The following is an 18575-nucleotide window of genomic DNA, read 5'->3' as shown; positions in this document are numbered from 1 at the left end:
ATCATCATCCTAAAAATCTCAAACCAAAACATATTAATTCAACAGCTGGCAGTCTTCTCTGAATGCCCTTGTATACAGAAATCTATAGGAAGTGCTAAGAAAAGACTCAATAGGAAGTAATTGAAACATGAAGAGACATGAATTCGGTGAATGAAGGCACGATAATGATCCAATGTAAAGGAAAATAGTTAATAATAGCTATTTTAACTAAATGCTTCCTCTATGCTACACACTAAGCTACCCACCATAGCTAAATGTTTTTCATAGATTATTTCATCTAATCCTCACCTGGGCTAAGTTTTATTAAATCCTATTTTACAGACAGCAACCTTCAGTTACATGTTCAAAGTCACAGAACTGGCAAATAGCAGAGGCAGGTTTAGAAAAGAAGCCAGCCTTACTCATAAGCATGGGTTCTTTTGAATAAGGTATACACATCTCCCGACTGAAAGACTGCCTCTAAGTAGTTTCGGTTCAATTTTAAGCCATAGCCCTTAGCCTTGAGCTATGTTGCCTCTCCTTCAGGGAACATTTGGTCATAACTAGGGACATTTTTGGTTGTCACAAATTGTCATACAGTGCTACTGGCATCTGATGAGTTGAGGGATGCTGCTAACCATCCTACAGGGCTCAAGACTGTTCCCCAACAACCAGAAATTATCTGGTCCAAAATACCAACAGTGCTGAGGTTGACAAATCCTGATTAGGAGGGTAGTGGATTTTTTAAGCCACTTCCTAAAAAGCAGGTTGTTGTGTCTATACCTCACTCATGTGCACATTTTGTCTCATCACAGATGACAGCAGCCTTCTGAATCTAACTCCGTACCCCCTGGTGAGAAGACGGAAGAGAAGGTTCTTTGGGCTGTGTTGTCTCGTCTCAAGCTAGGTGGCTCCTCCTGGAAACCCACTGAGAACATCTGAAAAAAATCACAAAACCCAAGGACCTCCAGACAGCTGAACCACACAGTTACTGGTTTTTGACTATGTTTTCTATGCTTCCTTATTACTTTTATCCGCCTCCCCCTGCCCTTTTAAATGATTTTACACTTGAAAGCAGCTGCCGTCAAGGAAAAAAAAGAACAGATTCAAAAAGCAGGCTGTTTTTAAAAGGAAATTTTAAAGCTGACATTGTGCATGTCTGCTCCAAACCATGCCATGACAGATGCAAGATTTATGATTTTTAAATTATTTAAAGTTTTTTTAAATGTATTATACAGAGGAAAAATATTTCACATATAATAGTATATCTATAGCTCTTGCTGATCTCGTGTTAAAATTTATCACATATAAAAGAAGTCTTTAAACATAGAAATCTATTTAAAACTGAAAAACTGTGTTCAGAAAACCAATCTATCAATATCATTAGAAATAATATTATAAGCAAACATATACCACCTCACCTATTGCTTTCTCTGCACTCATTTACATTTAGTCTTCCATTCTGTCAGAATCTAAGAGCTTCAACATGAAAGTATCTTAATTTATAATGCAACAAAAACCACATACAAAAAGTACTTAAATTTTGTAAATACACAATAATCCTAATATCTTCGTACAAATGCATATGGGCAACTAATTTCTTTTTGATCCAATGGTGTCTTTTTCAGCTTCTTGGAGAATGAAGTAATCCAGTTAGGAAATGGTGTAGTAACATATACAATTACCCTCAAATGTAAAATCAAATATTATTACATTTTGTTCTAATTGAAATCTGAAGCATGGTGTCTGCACATCAGCATAGTGTTAAATCTTATAGGGCATGCTGGAATTAGCTCAGATCGTAACAGTATTTAACATTTTACATTGTTAATAAAGTTTTTTAGTTAAGCTAAGCTTGTCTCATTTTAGATGACTATGCAGATAAGACTTTTCCAATGTGTACTTGGTGTCTTGTCTTACACTTAGATTCTTGAAAGCAGGACACATTAAGCAATACTACATTTTAGAAAGGAGGAAGCCACATGCTTTGTTTTTCTGCTCACAGCTTTGTTGTGATCTTTCTTCACTAAACTTGTAACATGGTACAAATTTTGTTATACTTTCCCCTGTTCTTCCTTTGGCCCATTTCTCAGACAAAATTTCCCTTGGGTTAAGAGATCAAGTCTTTGCACTTCTTTTCTTGTTTTCCATGGTCTGAAAAAGCTTCAAGTCAGACAGGAGGCACCAGGGTCTAGTACAATAGAAGGATGAGCTAGATGCCTATAAGTGGTTTATCTAAGACACATCTTTAATCCCAACCCTATATTTTTCTCAGTACTTATATGCACAGGCATTTATATGTATACCAATATTTTGACCTAAAAACTAAATATATTAAGGCCTTTAGCTTTAGTGAAGATGAAGAAAGGTATGGGTGAACACTACTGTAGTAATTATTGTATTAGGTTGAATTATATGAAATTTCCTATATTTGACTGTTTTGACCTACCAAATGGCAATTTCATATAGCTCATCCTGATATCTGATGTGAAAATTATACTTTGAATTTTCTTCTAGCTCTTAAATATTGAAAGCGAAGGAATTAAAGGGTTGGAAGAGAATGTTACACAGGTCTCTATTTAGATCATACCGGCTGGTTTTTGGCCTTATTCTTTGAATCTAGAGTTGTGTTCTAATGCACCAGTAACTAATGCATGGTTATAGGCATACCTGGCTTCAAAAAATGAAGTAGCCATGGAAAGCTATATGAGAAAAATCCCAATTTTATGAATCAAGTATTTGTAAAAACTATTTGGCTATTTAAAGACTCAGGGTGAATACTCCATGGCAAAACAAGCAACCCAGAACTACCTGGTCTGAAAACCTTGATTTAAGCTTAATATCCTTTTCTGAGTCTAATTCATTTTCATCCCCTAAGGTTATTTCATTTCAGATCCCTTGTTTTTGAAAGTTTGATGCAGCCCAGTTTGGCAGCTCTCAGCACCTGCCTCGGCCCTCTCCCATACTTCTGTGAACTCTAGCTTCAATCTAGTTCCTACTAATCCATGCAGAGTTATTAACTGATAAGCCCAATCTTGCTGTTCAGCACATTTCTCTAAATGCCTGACCTAAATAACTTCCGCTTGGTTAACTTGTGTTCATTCTCACCTTAGTCTCGGTGTGAAAGTAACACTTACCTTCTGTGCAATTGTCCTTTGTACAACTGAAGACTGTTAATAAATTCAGGTTTCACCTCCATATCTGAAAAGGCTGTAGTAGCTATTCATGGAGATAGGAATTTGTCTAATTACCTAGCCAGACTTTGCATATTTAAGGTAATATATTCAGCTACCGTATCTTTTATTCATAGTGCCTGTTTTCCAGCCTTTGATCAGTTTTGTAGTTGCTGCAGATAAACTCCAAGATTTATAGATCCTCTTTCAGTAGCATATCCTAAAATTAAGTTTAGTGTTCAAAATCCTGATAACCTATGCTGGCCCATGGTTACATAGTAGGTAATTTACCGTCACCCCTTAGATAAGCCAATGCATCCCTTAGGAACTGCCCCACTCTCCTCTCACCTACCAAAGGATTTTCTCAGGTGTGGTTCCAAGCGATACAGTTCTACTGTCTCTGCTTCCTGCTGGTAATTCACTTTCAGATTAGCAATAACACTGAGCTGATCTCTAGGGGTAGGAAGAGAACACTGAACTCATTTTGTCACATGTGCCACATGCTTGAAACAGAAAACGATGTAAACTTCTGTGGCATATATTCACCCATTTTCCCACTATATCTTTAATATCCTGTGTTGATTTTTTTTTTCAGATTACAAAGACAATACATGTTCTTTGTGGGAAATCTGAAAAATACTGCCAAATAGAAAGAAAGTAAAAATCACCTGAATTCCACCATAACCACATTGTTTAAAACCACATTTCTGGGCTTTAAATCACTCAGGGGCGGGGCCCAAAGGCACTTTTGTGTAAGATAAGTAAAGAAATGCCCACAAGGCCAAGATGTCACTTAAAAAAAAAATCTGTCCAGTAATGTTTTGCATGTGAGGAGCCGACTCACTGCAAACCACTGGTTATGCCATTATTCAGGGGTACCTAGAGAGCTTTAGAAGCAGCATAGTCCTGATGCGTCCTCTAATCAATTAAAGCTCTTGGGGTAAATTCCAAAATTGCCAGACCATTTTGTTTCTCTATGCTTCTATAAAACCAGTCAGGAAACAGTGTTTGGCAATACTGCCACCTACTGAAAGCTGAGCTTCAGAGTGACACAAAAGAATGTAAAAGCATCTACTTTGTTATAAACAGCAAACAAATGGACCAGATTAACAATGAGCCCATCTGGAATTTAAAACTCTGAAAGTGTCAACATTGAAAGGATTAAGGTATCATCCAGCCAAACCTCCCACACTACCCACACATACCCAAGCAATGTCTATCATTTCTTTGTCTTAGGAATGTCACCAAATGCAAAATGCTGAATTGTCAGGTAACCATACGTAGGATACGAAAAAGCTGTGTATTGGCTTCAGGATAATTCATTAGAATTAAATATATAGACCATAATAGACCTAATAATATAAAATAATTGAGTATATTATAAAGATGACATTCCAGATAGATGAAAAATGTTCGGATTATTAATTTATATTTGGATAACTGGTTAGCCATTTATTGAGAGAAATATCTATACCTCATAATTATTATCAGAATAAATTCCAGATGAAATAAGGATTTACATATTCAAGCACATAAATAAACATACAACAAGACTAGCAGGCAAAGTGGGTGGGTATTTATTGAATTTAGTGGGAAAAAAAAGCCTTTCTTTGACACCAAAAGAAAAAAAAAACAGAAAAAAATGGATGGATGGAATTTGACTGATTAAAAATGCAAAACTCTTATGTAGTTAAAAGTAATAAACCAAACTGAGAAAACAATATATGCAACAAAAAGTATAGATCTCAAATACATATCAAGAGCTTAAACATCACTACTTTTGGGACATTTCCATGACTACAACCCCCTCCTCAACCAACTGTTTCCACTTCATCCTTTCCCTATTGAACGTTTTCATTATTGCTTAATTGCCTGTTTATCCCTATTAAATTGGAAGAAGAAGAAGGCAGCAACCACGTCTGTTTTGCTTATTGTTGTATCCATACACCTAACACAATGCTAGACACAAAGCAAATGCTGAAAACATACTTATTGAAAGAGTGGATAGTGAATGAATGAATAAATGACATTTTATGACTCAAGGAGAATCAAATTTTTCAACAGAAAATGGGACCAAGGACACAAACTGGCAATGAACAGTAAAATAATCTACTAGTAATAAATATGAAAGTGTTTTAATATACTAGTAATAAAAAATGCAAGTTAATACTATATACTCCTTTTTACAAATCAGAAAGGCAAAGAGCATAAAGAATTAAAGTTCCCAGGGACAAAAAGGAAGTATGGAAATAACATCATTTTACAGAGTCAACAGGAATATAAACTGATTCCACCTTTCTGAAAAAATATTTTGGTAATATATTTTTCCTGCATGCCTAGTAATTCCACTTTAGAGAAAGTCTCCTTTAAATGGGTCAGAAAATAAAATGAGCTAAGATGCATTTATTCATTCTTCAAAAATATATGCAAGAAAGGAAGTTTATAGCAGCATTATTTGGAGAAGTGGAAAAATGTAAATAAGCCTACTTTATAGGGTTGGTTAAATATGGTACATCCTTTCAATGGAATATTGTGCACCAATTAAGAATAAGCACCATATGTGTATTAATTGAAATGTAAAAGCTATATTGTTAGATGAAAAAGGAAGTTATAGAGGAATATTTATAGTATGATCCCTTTTTTAAAATATATGTATGCATGTGTGCATTAAAGAGTCTGAAAGGATACTTGCCAAAGTGTTAACAGCATTTATCTCTGGGAGGTGAGATTTGGAGCAATTATATTTTCTTTTTGCATATCTGTGACTTCTAATTTTTCCACAATGAGCATGTAGTATCTGTATAAATTTTCAGGGAATAAACAATGATGTTCACAGTATATATTAAATGAAAAACACGTTATAAAACAGTATGTATAGTATGACACAATATTTGTAAAAAGAAAATTATATATAAATATATCTATGTATGTATATATATATGCATAAGAAAGCTAGGAGGACACATACTAAAATGTTAATAGTAGTTATCTATGGGTAGTGGGATTATGGGTGATTATTTTTTCTTTTTGCTTTTCTGTGTTTTCTAATTTTTCTACAATGAACATGTATTACTTGTGTAATAAAACCTAATAATAAAAGTTTTAAAAAATGAACATGTGAGAGGGACATTTTTGACTCACCACTTGTCTTCATCCTCTTTCCCACCCCATTCCCAGACCCTGCTTGGCTTATTCTTTGTCAAAATGTGGGCAGTGGGGATATGGAGAGGAAACAACAGGCACCAGAGCTTTTGAGAATAGAAGAGACAGAGCAACACAAAGAGTGGTGAGAAGGAAAGAGAAAGGAAGGAAGAAAGAGTCTGGGAAAGAAGGCAGGAAAGAAAGAAACTGCTAAGTGAAGTCAGTGGAGGAAGGCGTAAAACAGGTTTAGAAACTTTTTCACTAACAATAGCAATGGCTTTAAACTTAGCTCAGGTTTCTGATAGCTACAGCAAGAAAAAGAAATACATTAAGTTAAATAATTTTGTTTTCTAATAGAACACACACACACACACACACACACACACACCCCGCTACACTCCTGGAGAGATACCTAGAAATGAAATTCTGACAGGAACATATCCCGAGAAATTTTTCAAAGGGCAAACTGCTATGGTCCAGATAGATGCCAAGGGCTGTACAGTAAATCTGGAGTTCATAGACTTTGGTTTGAATCTCAGATGTACTGCAACCAAGTACATGCCTTTGGCTAGCAGTTCCAGTATCCATTCTCTCCTTTTTTTCTTCGGTAATAGAGAACTCAAAGACACCACTAGTCACCTAAAGACTCCATTTCCCAGGCTCTTCCAGATGTGGGTATTTTTGTATAACTGTATTTGGCCAAAAGTATACGAGTAGAAGAAGTGTGCAATTTCCAGATAACATTCATTAAATAAACAGCATGCATTTTTATGCTCTTCTTTTCTTCCCTCTGCAATGAGAACATGAGCGTGGGAACCAAAGCAACCATCCTGGATCCAGAAATAGATACCAACTGAGGATGGCAGAAGTTCCCTTTGTCGACCTAAAATAATCAAAATCTAACTTAAAGAGAGTTTCTTCAAGCTCAAGTGAGAAGATGGACCACCCAGAACAACATCTCCAAAGGAATAGAGTCAGCGTTCAAAAGTAATGAAGTTAAGGTTTTATTTCTATAGGCAGAGACAAAGGAGATTTTAGCAGAATTAAATTATTCATACAAGGTTGGCACATACAGCAATTTGCGTATAGGCAGTATTTCTTTCTGGGAATGGTACACTTAACACATTCTTACAGAGGGTGTAATAACCATGAGTTTTCTGTCATCTGGTCTAGGCAAAGCAAGACAACAAAGGAGAAATTAATCTATAATAAGGATCATTAATTAAGAAGGGAGGAGGTTTTGTCCCTGATATTTAATTATCTCTAGCCATTGAACTGAACAAGAAAAATGATAGAGCAAGTCGCTATTTAATCTAAGAACAGAGATTGTAATCATATTTGGCTCAGATCACAGTCACATCTCTCTCAAGCCTTAAAGTGTCTGGGGGATTGCAATAAATTTTAAATTTCATTTATTTTCATATCTAGCAGCCCTGGATCACCTACCTCCATCCTATTTCTCACAAAAATAAATAAATAAAATAATGTCTATCTTGTTTAAGGCATTAATGAGGTGAATCTTTGTACAAAAGAACCTGTTCATTAAATGAATTTCTGCATGCCTCAGTTTCCTCATAGTAAAACGGGGATAATAATACCAACATCATAAGAGGTTCAACCAAATAACTGTCGAATTACTTGCTTAGAACAAAAACTCATTTACGGAGAAAAACCAAACAAACAAAACATTGAATGATAGTGTGTTGGAGAACGTTGGGGAAAGGAAAATCTTTTAAATAGTGTTTTTTAATCAAATATTGATTTCCATATAGAAAAAATGTAAACTCAACTGCTCCCTCATGCCATACACACAAAGCAATTCCAAATTGATTAGCTATATAAAGTTAAAAAGTAAAACTTACGGATAATATAGGAGAATATCTTCACACCCACAGAGTTGTGAAACAGTGCCTAACAGGACACAAACCACTTTGGAAAACTGTTAAACATTATCTATTATCTACTCTCTGATCTAATAATTTCACTCCTAGATAGAAACCCAATGAAAATATATGTATGTGTATTCGGACAGGTAAAAGAATATCCATAGCAACATTACTTGCAGTAACCAAAAACTGTAAACAATTCAAAGCTCCATCAATAGAAACGTGGAATGAGCAAATTGAATGCTAAACAGCAGCAAAAACAAATGACCTACATGACAGCTACTTACAACCATGTGAAAGAATATAACCATAATAATGATGAATGGTCAAAAGCTAAGTGCAAAAGAATGCATACTGCTACAGCAGCCAACATTCACAGCAGCTGAGACAACGCTATGCCCCCGTGACACAAATCTGGGCAGGCACCACAGCATTTATGACAGTTTGCCCCCTGCACTGCTCAGGTCTACTTGCTTCTCTCATTAAATTTGCTCCATTCAGATATAGTTTCTTCTGAATTCTGTTGTCACAATTCCTGGAGCCATAAATAAAAAGAGGGACAGTGGGACAAACCACAGCCCACACTTACGCATTTGGTCCCAAGACTGCATAGTTGATTCTCATCATCTCCTTACCCTACCACCCAATCCCTGAACCCTTCATCAAGGCCCTTCTGGGTTGCCTAATAGAATGACCAGACCCTCACTGAGGGATATAAGGTCCTGACGGTTACCATGCCCTTATTGAACTATGTTTGCTGCACTTTTCAACTTACACTTAAAGCTGGGTATGAGAATACCAAGAAATGATCCATCAGGTCACCTGAGTGCCAAATATTTATCTGCATCACGATTATTTTGTAGAAGCCCTCTCTCACCATCATGATCAGGGCCAGTTACCACTATCTGTATGGTAACTCTTTTATTTGCCTACAAGTTAACTGGCATAAGCAATCTAAAATAACTTGGTAGCAGCTGCAGCTTAAAGTTTAGTGGGACTCATTTTCTCCCCTCTAGGACCCAGGATCTCTAGACCTACAGACTCTAAAGTTGTAGAAATGGGAAGCACACAGTGGATTACTGAGGCCACTCTACTTTCAGCCCTTGATTTTTGGACCCATATATTCTATCTATTAGAAACACAACCACATAGTGACCATTGATTTAAGGAGAATAGTGCATCCTGGAGGATAACACACCAGGTTGCAAGGTGTCCTTTTAAGAGGATATGTCATCACTCCACCAGGATGGAGCTTCTGCAGGGTGGAGTATGAGACAGGAACAGTGAATCCCATAGACATGTTTTCATTGATAACCTTTCCTATAAAATGGGACCCTTGGTCGGAGGCAGTGTTATGCAGTATCTTATTTCAGTGGATCACACACTTGTGAGTTCACAGAGAATGGTGCTGGATGAATCCCTGCAGACAGTAAAGGCAAACCTACATTCAGAAAACAGGTTAATCCTACTCAGGTAGATGCAGTCAACTTGCCATCAAGTGGCCAGTAGTTCCTATCAAGAAATGACATTGTATCATGGGCACAGTGTTAATCTCTGTTAACTACAGGTTGGACATTTGGCAAGCTGAATGTCTCTAAGCCTTAGTGAGAAAAGCTTGTATTAGTTTCCTATTTTTGCTGTAACAAATTACCACATACTTTGTAGCTAAAAACAATACAAATTTATCAACTGACCAGGTCAGAAATCAGTTTCATTGGTCTAAAATGCAGGGACTGCCAGCCTGTATTCCTTCCAGAGGTTCTAGAGAGGGATCTATTTCCTTTCCTTTATAGCTTCTAGAGGCCTCCTGCATTTCTTGGTTCATGGCCCCTTTCTCCTTCTCTAAGCCAGCAGTGTAGCATTTTCAATTCTCCTCCCACTCTGCTTATAACCCCTGCTTCTATCATCACTTCTCCTTCCTTGACTTAGACCCAACTGCCTCCCTCTCATAAAGGCTCTTGTCATTACATCAGGCTTATCCAGATAATCCACGATAATTTTCCCATCTCAAGATCCTTAACATAATCACATCTACAGAGTTCCTTTTGCCTTGTAAAATAACTCATTTGTAGGTTTCAGGGGTTAGGATGTGAACATCTTTGGAGGAGTCATTATTCTGTCTACCACAAACCAATGCTGTTGGGCCCAATCACAGCCTCATCCCTCCCAGGAGCTGTCTTTTGAGTGGTTTAGAATTCTCTGCTGCAGATTGCATGGCCTTGCTTCAAAACCCTAAGGGTCTCTGCTGACTCTCTTACAAGAGTTTGAAAGAGTCTCCATTAGCATCCTCAAATACCCAGATACCTCTAGTACCATGGCCTCTGCCAAATATGACCCAAGTGACAGGGCTGCTAATCCTGCACCCTAAAACTGCTGCAGAGCCCCTCCTTGCTCTGAGACCCACTTAAAACTAACATCCTTAACATCATCTAACACATGGATCAGAGCTCTATCCCTCAGGGAGATAATAAGAATCAGCTATATCTGGATCACGAGGTCAGGAGTTCAAGATCAGCCTGGCCAAGATAGTGAAACCCCATCTCTACTAAAAATACTAAAATTAGCCAGGCATGGTGGTGGGCGCCTGTAATCCCAGCTACACAGGAGGCTGAGGCAGAGAATTGCTTGAACCTGGAATATGGAGTTTGCAGTGAACCCAGATCATACCACTGCACTCCAGCCTGGGCAGAAGAGCAAGACTCTGTCTCAAAAAAAAAAAAAAAAAAAAAAAAAAACAGCTATATTGTCTTGGGACAAACTGCATCCCAAGTGGAAATATGCTCCCTTCAAATCCTGAAGAGGCTGACCAAGCTTCATAGTTCTTTCCTAATAATAGGAAATATAAGGCACAATAACTTGTTTTTATTTTGGAAGGGATGTCCCAGCATCCCCAAGACCATGGGACCCCTAAAAACATCACCGATGTATTAGGTCCCTTAATCTTTGCAAGGTTTATCTCCCATCCCCTGGAGTTCATGTGTTTTACCAAGGCATTCACAGTACTTCCTGGTCACCAAGTCCAGTTAACATAATGCCATCAACTTAGTGGAGAGAGGCGATGTTCTCTACAAAGAACCCTTAAATCAATAGGCTCAGACTGTGCTGTCATGAGGCATGGTAAGGTCTACAGATAGAAAAGCCTGATTCCAAAAGGTCATCTGAGGACATGGAGTTATGCTATATCCCAGGTACCCAACGACTTAGTGATTAAAAAGTATATTATGAAGACAGAGTGCTGTGGAAATGTGAAGTCTACTGGAGATAGAGAAGCTGGGTTCCAAAAGGTCTTCTGAGGACATGGGGTTGGGCTATACCCCAGGTACACATCTGCTGACTAATAATATTATACAAGGAGAACATGGAGTGCTTTGTTCATTGTTAGATAAAAGCCCATAACATTGTGGCATAATTTGTAATAGTGCACATGTACTTTCCTGTTGATAAAACTTAGCCTGGGCTTTTAAAGCTTCCCTCCCCATCTCTTCCCTGAAAACCTCTGCCAGTAACACAAAGATAGTTGATTTGTTGCAGGGAAGGTAACATTAGCAACTCTTATTGGGAACCCATAACGTCTCTAGAATCCTGATCCTCTTAAAACTTCTTGCATCTTTTTCTGTAATAATTTTTATTATAATTGTAATTAGTAGATACCTTTGGAATTGTCTTAAACTCTCATAATAAACATACCTGTGGCTGTATTAACCAGTTATAGTAAAGATACCACTTTCAGCAAAGCAGCTACTAGTGGAGCCTCTTAGGTAAGCTCGTGACAGTCCGCTCACTTCATGCTATGCTTTGTCCAGTTTGCGAAAGAGCAAAACCGGTGAGTTAGATGGGGACATGATAAGACTCACCATCCATGAACTTCTTCCATTATCCTTGATATGTAATAACGTTTTTGATTAACTATCTTGATGAGGCTGGAAGGTTTGAGGGACTTCCACTAGGCCTTTTCTACTATAACAGCTCTTCCTCTATAGGAATTGCCAATTGCTAAGTATATTCATTCCAGTTATATATTTCAGAACAGGAGAAAGAATTACTAGGTGGGTCCATGAATGCCGCTGACCCACTGTGAGGCCAATCTGGGACAGGACTCCATTTGTTCTTCCTCTAACAGATGTTGGGCCCCTGGATATCAGTGTGAGCTCAGAACCTTCATCCAAAGTCCTTGAAAGAGTTGAGTTTTCCCCTTTTCCCATTGTTTGGTGTCCTGAATAAATGGTCATAGGGCCATCTGGGGAAGGACTGGAAAATCATTACTGCATAAACTTTGCAAGTCTTGCAGAGACCATCTTAATGGCCATGTAGCCCCCAATCAGTAGATGAGGGGAGAAAACTGGTTCATATCTGGAAACTGGATAAGAGATTGTGATGTCAGCTTTCTGCTCATCCATTTTTGCTCCCTTCAGATTATATTTTAAGTAATACCTTTTCCATTTATCTTACTTATAGGAATACCTGATAACCATTATTAGCCATCTCCAAAGATCCCTGCAGATTCACCTCTTCTGCTGCTATTCTGATCCTGCGGCCCATTACAGTAATTATGCCCACCTTGCTTCTGATGATTAGATGATTCTGCCTGGCTTTGTTATTCCAGGATCCTACCATCTCTATTGCTAATAGGATTCCAGTTCAATAACAGCCTCTTCTACCATCAGCCCTGTCCTACACAGGGTAGACATCACAGAACTCCTTATTAATACTGCTACTCCCTCACTAGGACAGTCCTTATTGTCTTGGAAAATAAACTGTCCTCTGCATCCTCCCAAGGAACAGAGTCAGCTGGTGGGTTTTCCAGTCTCATAGTGAATCTATGCTAACATGCTCACTTCTCTGAGTCTTCTAATCCCTTCCTCTATATTCTGCACGGTCATTCTTGTATCACAACTTTATTTAGTATGGCCCATCATTTTCATCAAGCTTCCAAATACCGTAACTGCTGTTTAAACCATCTTCCAGGACCCTTACCAAAGTGTTAAATTTTATGTCACAGAAGAGTGTTTCTATATTCAGCTTTATATTTTGTCACTCTGTGATCCAGCACCCTTAGGATCCACATTCTTCTGGTTTCTGCTGGTACACATGAGTCAGCTCCTGTGGTATATAATTCATCACCTCCTTTCATAAGCCCAGCATATGTCAGATCTACCACTGTAGATCTGACCTTAGTTACTGATCTGGCAGCCAGAAATGGAAACAGAGGCAGATCCTGTTTCCTTCCAATGAGGAAGACCTGCATTGTCTTGTAAGGCCCCAGTATCATTTGAGGTATCTGCATCATCTTCAAAATGAAGGGTAGTGGCTCCATCTTCCACAGGGTGGAGTGAGCCATTTCTGTGGGCTTGGAGGGTTCTGGAGAATCTGCAGCTTAACAGGCTCAAGGGAAAATACTTATAAGTTCCCTTTCCAGAGCTTCATCTCTAGGGGAACCCTAACTCCAGTATTACGAATTCAGACTGCTCTGAAACTATGACTATCTTTTTTTTTTTTTTTTCAGATGGAGTTTTGCTCTTGTCACCCAGCTGGACTGCAATGACATGATCTCAGCTCACTGCAACCTCCACCTCCTGGGTTCAAGTGATTCTCCTGCCTCAGCTTCCTGAGTAGCTGGGATTACAAGCGCCTGCCACCATGCCAGGCTAACTTTTGTATTTTTAGTAGAGACGGGGTTTCACCATGTTGGCCAGGCTGGTCTTGAACCGCTGACCTCAGGTGACCCACCTGCCTCGGCCTCCCAAAGTGCTGGGATTACAGGCATGAACCACCGCACCCAGCCAACTCTGCTCCTCTTAAAACTATGGTGTGTCTAGATTTCAGGTAGGTCTGCCCTCCAGCTACAGAATATGAGAGTCTCTTTATGTTCTTCCCAAAAGGCCCACTCATTCTCACAGTTCGCTTTAGATTGTTGACTGATTGCCCTGAGTCTATTTTCCCTCATCAATGACCATCCACTTCCACAGCCCTCCTAATTGCTAGTTCTCCTGTGGGAGAGCCAGTGCATCCCCTCCTACCTGCATCCTGTCCAAATTGCAACAGGACAGGTGAATGCCTTAGAAATTACACTCCTAGAACATGCCAAGGCTCAGCATTGGGACTGCTCACCAGACAGAGAGCAGTGAGGTCCCTAGCCTGCTATCAGGACTAGGGACCTGACTGCCCTCTGTCTGGAGAGTAATTACATCCTTAGAATCAGTTTCTCAGGACCATTCTGGTATCCAGACTTAGGCTGGGTTTCATAGAAGCAGATCCTAAGATAAGGATTTGTATGCATGTATTAATAATATTTTTGAAGGAATACTCTTCTCCTTGCTCAGCTCTTACCTCTTTTCCTATCCTAGAGGAAAGAGCTGAGCAAGGATATTGTCTCAGGTAAAATCTAGGTTTCACCTGGTCCACTGTTGGGGGTGAAAGGGACAGAATCTGGGGCATAAACTTCATTGTCTAATTGTACCCCCTTGAGGCAAAGAAGCCAGCTTTTGACCCTCATATCTGTCGGGCATTGGCTATGGACCATCTGGCAAGGGAGCTGTGCAGAGTAACCTCTTGAGGAAAGATGGCATATCAGCAGAGGACAGTTCCCAGGAGAGAGGCAGTGGGCTGTGAAGTGGCAGCTGGAAGGTGCACTGGCTCAGGAGAGGGGATCTGGGCAAGACACCAACTGCATCTTCTACAGTAGCTTTTAATTGAGGTCTTACATAATTATCTCATCAAAAATAGGAAACCGAGCATTCCAGCTCCCTTCCTTATTTATTTTCCTCCAGAGAGCTTATCATCCTCTAACATATGACAGAATTTATTTGCACTCATGTCTCCCCGTACTAAAATGTAAGCTCCATGAGGACAGGGTTTATTGCCTGTTTTTAATCATTGCTAGATCCCCAGTACCCAGAAGACTCCCTGGCACACAGTTATCTCTGAAGAAATATTTTGAATGAATAAATTGTTGACATTACTGTCTGATCATTTGACAAGTCAAACACATAGATCTTTTTTCAATCAACAAAACCATCATATCTCTATTTTAGGCTTTTATCAGAGTATTTTACTCTCAAATTGGCAACTACCATTTTCCTATCAAAAGTGACATTGAGAATGCCCAAAAATCACCATATATTAGCAGAAAATAATACAAAACCATAAATTAATATAGATGCCAGAAAATATCACTATTGAATTATAATTTTACAGTGCTTGGGCCTCAGCTGTTACCCCTTGACTCTACAAGATAAACTTTCCTATGAAGAAATTCTTCCACAAAACTCCACATGGTGAAAGTCTATACTATTTTTAATTCAGGAAACTGTAACATGGTGGAGAGTACTCTAAGTTTGGCTTCATAGGATATGAGGTGTTATTCTAACCTGCACATAACTGCAGAAATCAGCTTATATCTCATTCTATGTGATCCTGGGTCACTATGCCTTGGTCACTTCCTGTTTAAAGTGAAATAATATACCTAAGGAAATCCTGTCACAAACCCATCTACTGCACTAGATATCTAACAAGGAAGAGAGAAAAAGAAACTACACCATGTAAAAAATTTTGCCATGGAGAATTTGTTTCCATTAAATTTCTTTTCTTTTCCTTTCTTTTTTTTTTTTTTTTTTTTTTTTTTTCTTTTTTGAGACAGGGTCTCACTCTGTTGCATAAGTTGAAGTGCAGTGGTATGATCACAGCTCTCGGTAATCTCTATCTCCCCAGGCTCAGGTGATCCTCCCACCTCAGTCTCCTGAGTTGCTGGAACTAAGGGCATGTGCCACCATGGCCAACTAATTTTTGTAATGTTTTTGTGTGTAAATAAGGGGTTTTTCCATGTTGCCCAGGCTGGCCTTGAACTTCTGGCTCAAGATCTGCCTGCCTTGGCCTCCCAAAGTGCTGGGATTATACACATGAGCCACTGCACCTGGCTACATCCACTTTTTTTTTCTTTTAAAAAATCCCTTAACTCTCCTACTAAAATTCCATCTCTTAATGCAGTACACTGTTTATCTCTAGGGATTTCATTTTGTCCCTTATCTATATCAGAACCCATCCTCCATATGGGTGAAGAGAGGAGTCACCATCCCAAGTGAGAGAGGTAAAGTGTGGGGCCAACATTCAGCATTCACATTACCCCCAAATGTTCAGAAACCTGACTGTGGCACCTGATGCAGGCTTGCCTCTTCCACCTCCTTCAGCAGCCCACTCTACTTAAAAATAACCCTCTTCCCATCCCTAATTAAGAAATCAACTTCTCTTATGTTTTCTCAGATTTAGAAAGGATTTCTACAAATTCATTAGTTGAATATTGATATAACTGCAAAGTTTCTTTCAAAGTTTAATCAAGAAATTTTACTTTTGCTGCATATTGCTATGGTGAGTCTCTCAATGAGCTGAACCAATTGTATGACTTGTTACAGAGCAGGATATCACCTTCTCCTGAGAGATAAAAGGCTTAGAAATCACCAAACCAAACCAAAAGAAAGATTGTGTGCTTACTGGACATACAATAGCTTTGCTTTGTGAGTATATAGGAGAGTGTGGTCATGGCACTGAACAGTTTTACTAAATATTGGGACAATAATAAAGGACAACCAGGTGGATAGTTCAAAAAATAGTACACCACAAAATTCTAATGTCAGAACTTATTCTGTGCTCCTCATATATTTATCGAAAGGTAAAGCTATAAGTCAAATGACAGTCAGCTTTAACCAGCTCATTTTTAACTATGAACAAACAAATAAGGATCACTAGCTATCTGAGGAAAGTCTACAACTTGAAAGAGACTTTCAAACAAGCAAATCAGAAACACTGACATTGGAGAAAACAGAGATAGTTCTAACCATGCTCTAATACATTTGGAAGGATATTGCATCCTCATCAAACAATATAGTGTATTCTTAGAAAAACAGTAATCACAGAATAAAAAAAGAGCTAGAGAGGATCCAAGATGGCTGATTAGGAGCAGCTCAGGATTGCAGCTCCCAGGGAAAGCATGGAGGGTGGGTGGATGCTGCATTTCCAGACGGATTCTTATTGCCCACAGACCAGGAGATTCCCAGGCAGAGGAGCCCCATGGGTCACCAGCGCAGTTGTTTTAGCTGGCGTGGCAGGTCTCCACACAAAATACACGGGTCCAGGCACTGTTTTAGCTGGCAATTGGAGCTCCTGGCAGACAGAATCACCCATTAAACTGATAAAAAGGGGACTGAAACAGGGAGCCAGGCCAGGAGATTTCCAGGCAAAAAAGCACCACAAATCTCCACGCGGCTGACAGCCGGCACAGTGGGTCACCACTCGAGAAATCACACAGATCCCGGTGCCTTTTGAACAGGCAACTGGAACACTTGGGAGATGGAGTCACCCATTCAGCTGATAAAAAGGGGACTGAAACAGGGAGCCAGGCCAGGAGATTCCCAGGTGAAAAAAGCACCACGAGTCTCCAGTGGATGTTTCAGCCAGCACAGTGGGTCTATGCACAAGAAATCACACAAATCTGGGTGCCATTTCAACTGGTGACTGGGATGCCTGGGAGACAGAGTCGTCCATTCAACAGAAAAAAAAAATGGGTCTGAGGTTGGAGCCAGGTGATCAGGCTCGGCTGGTCACATCCCCACAAAAAACAGTAACCTGAAATGCTCTGGATAGTGAGTTTCACAGCAAGCACGGCTGAACCTAGGGCAGTCCAGCTCTGTGGGGGAGGAGCGTTCACCATTACCGATGCAGTCCACCACTATGGAGGTAGTCCACCACTGCTGAGGTAGCCCACCATTGCCGAGGCAGTCCGCCATTACAGAGAGAGTCCACCATTACAGAGGTGGGCTGCCATTGCCAAGGCACTTCTAACTACACCCATAAAGGACTGCAGGAAAGTTCACATGGCAGCTGGGCGGAGCTCACAGCAGCTCATCAAAGCCTTTGCAGGCAGACAGTGACTAGGCTGCCTCCTCACTGGGCAAGGCGACCCTGAAAAAAGGCAGCGACATGACAGAAACTTATAAATAAAGCCCTATCTCCCTGGGACAGAGCACCTGGGGGAAAAAAAAAAAAGGTGTTTATGAGTTCTGCTGCAGCAGACTCAAACATACCAGCCCAGCAGCTCTGAATGGAACAACGGAGCCCATGGTTCAGCACTTGAGCTCCTATAAAGGACAGACTGTCTCCTCAAGCAGCTCTCTGACCCCCATATATCCAAAGAGTCACCTCATAAAGGAGAGCTCAGACTGACATCTGGCGGGTATCCTTCTGATGCAAAGATAGCAGAAGAAGAAACCAGCAGTAACCCTTATTGTTCTTCAGCTGCTGCAGGTGATCCCCAGGCAAGCAGGGCCTGGAGTGGACCTTAGCAGTCCTACAGCAGAGGGCCCTGAATGTTAGAAGGAAAAGAGAGAAACAGAAAGAAATAACTTCA

At 39.6% G+C, this 18575-nt stretch overlaps 1 protein-coding gene across 2 annotated transcripts in view; it reads left to right on the top strand.

Annotated features, from left to right (window-relative positions):
- Positions 1–6266, top strand: part of RGS7BP (regulator of G protein signaling 7 binding protein) — a 117356-nt gene extending 111090 nt beyond the window's left edge. For both annotated transcript variants that reach the window (XM_003925802.4, XM_074385529.1), the window contains exon 6: positions 795–6266. In XM_003925802.4, coding sequence (XP_003925851.1) covers positions 795–886 — 92 coding nt within the window. In that variant the 3' untranslated portion in view covers positions 887–6266. The remainder of the gene's footprint in view (positions 1–794) is intronic.
- The last annotated feature ends 12309 nt before the right edge of the window (positions 6267–18575 follow it).

This window comes from Saimiri boliviensis, chromosome 1, assembly GCF_048565385.1.
Source record: "Saimiri boliviensis isolate mSaiBol1 chromosome 1, mSaiBol1.pri, whole genome shotgun sequence".
NCBI lineage: Eukaryota > Metazoa > Chordata > Mammalia > Primates > Cebidae > Saimiri > Saimiri boliviensis.
The sequence above is the reverse complement of the archived record's forward strand: the minus strand, read 5'-3'. Positions and strand labels throughout refer to the sequence as shown.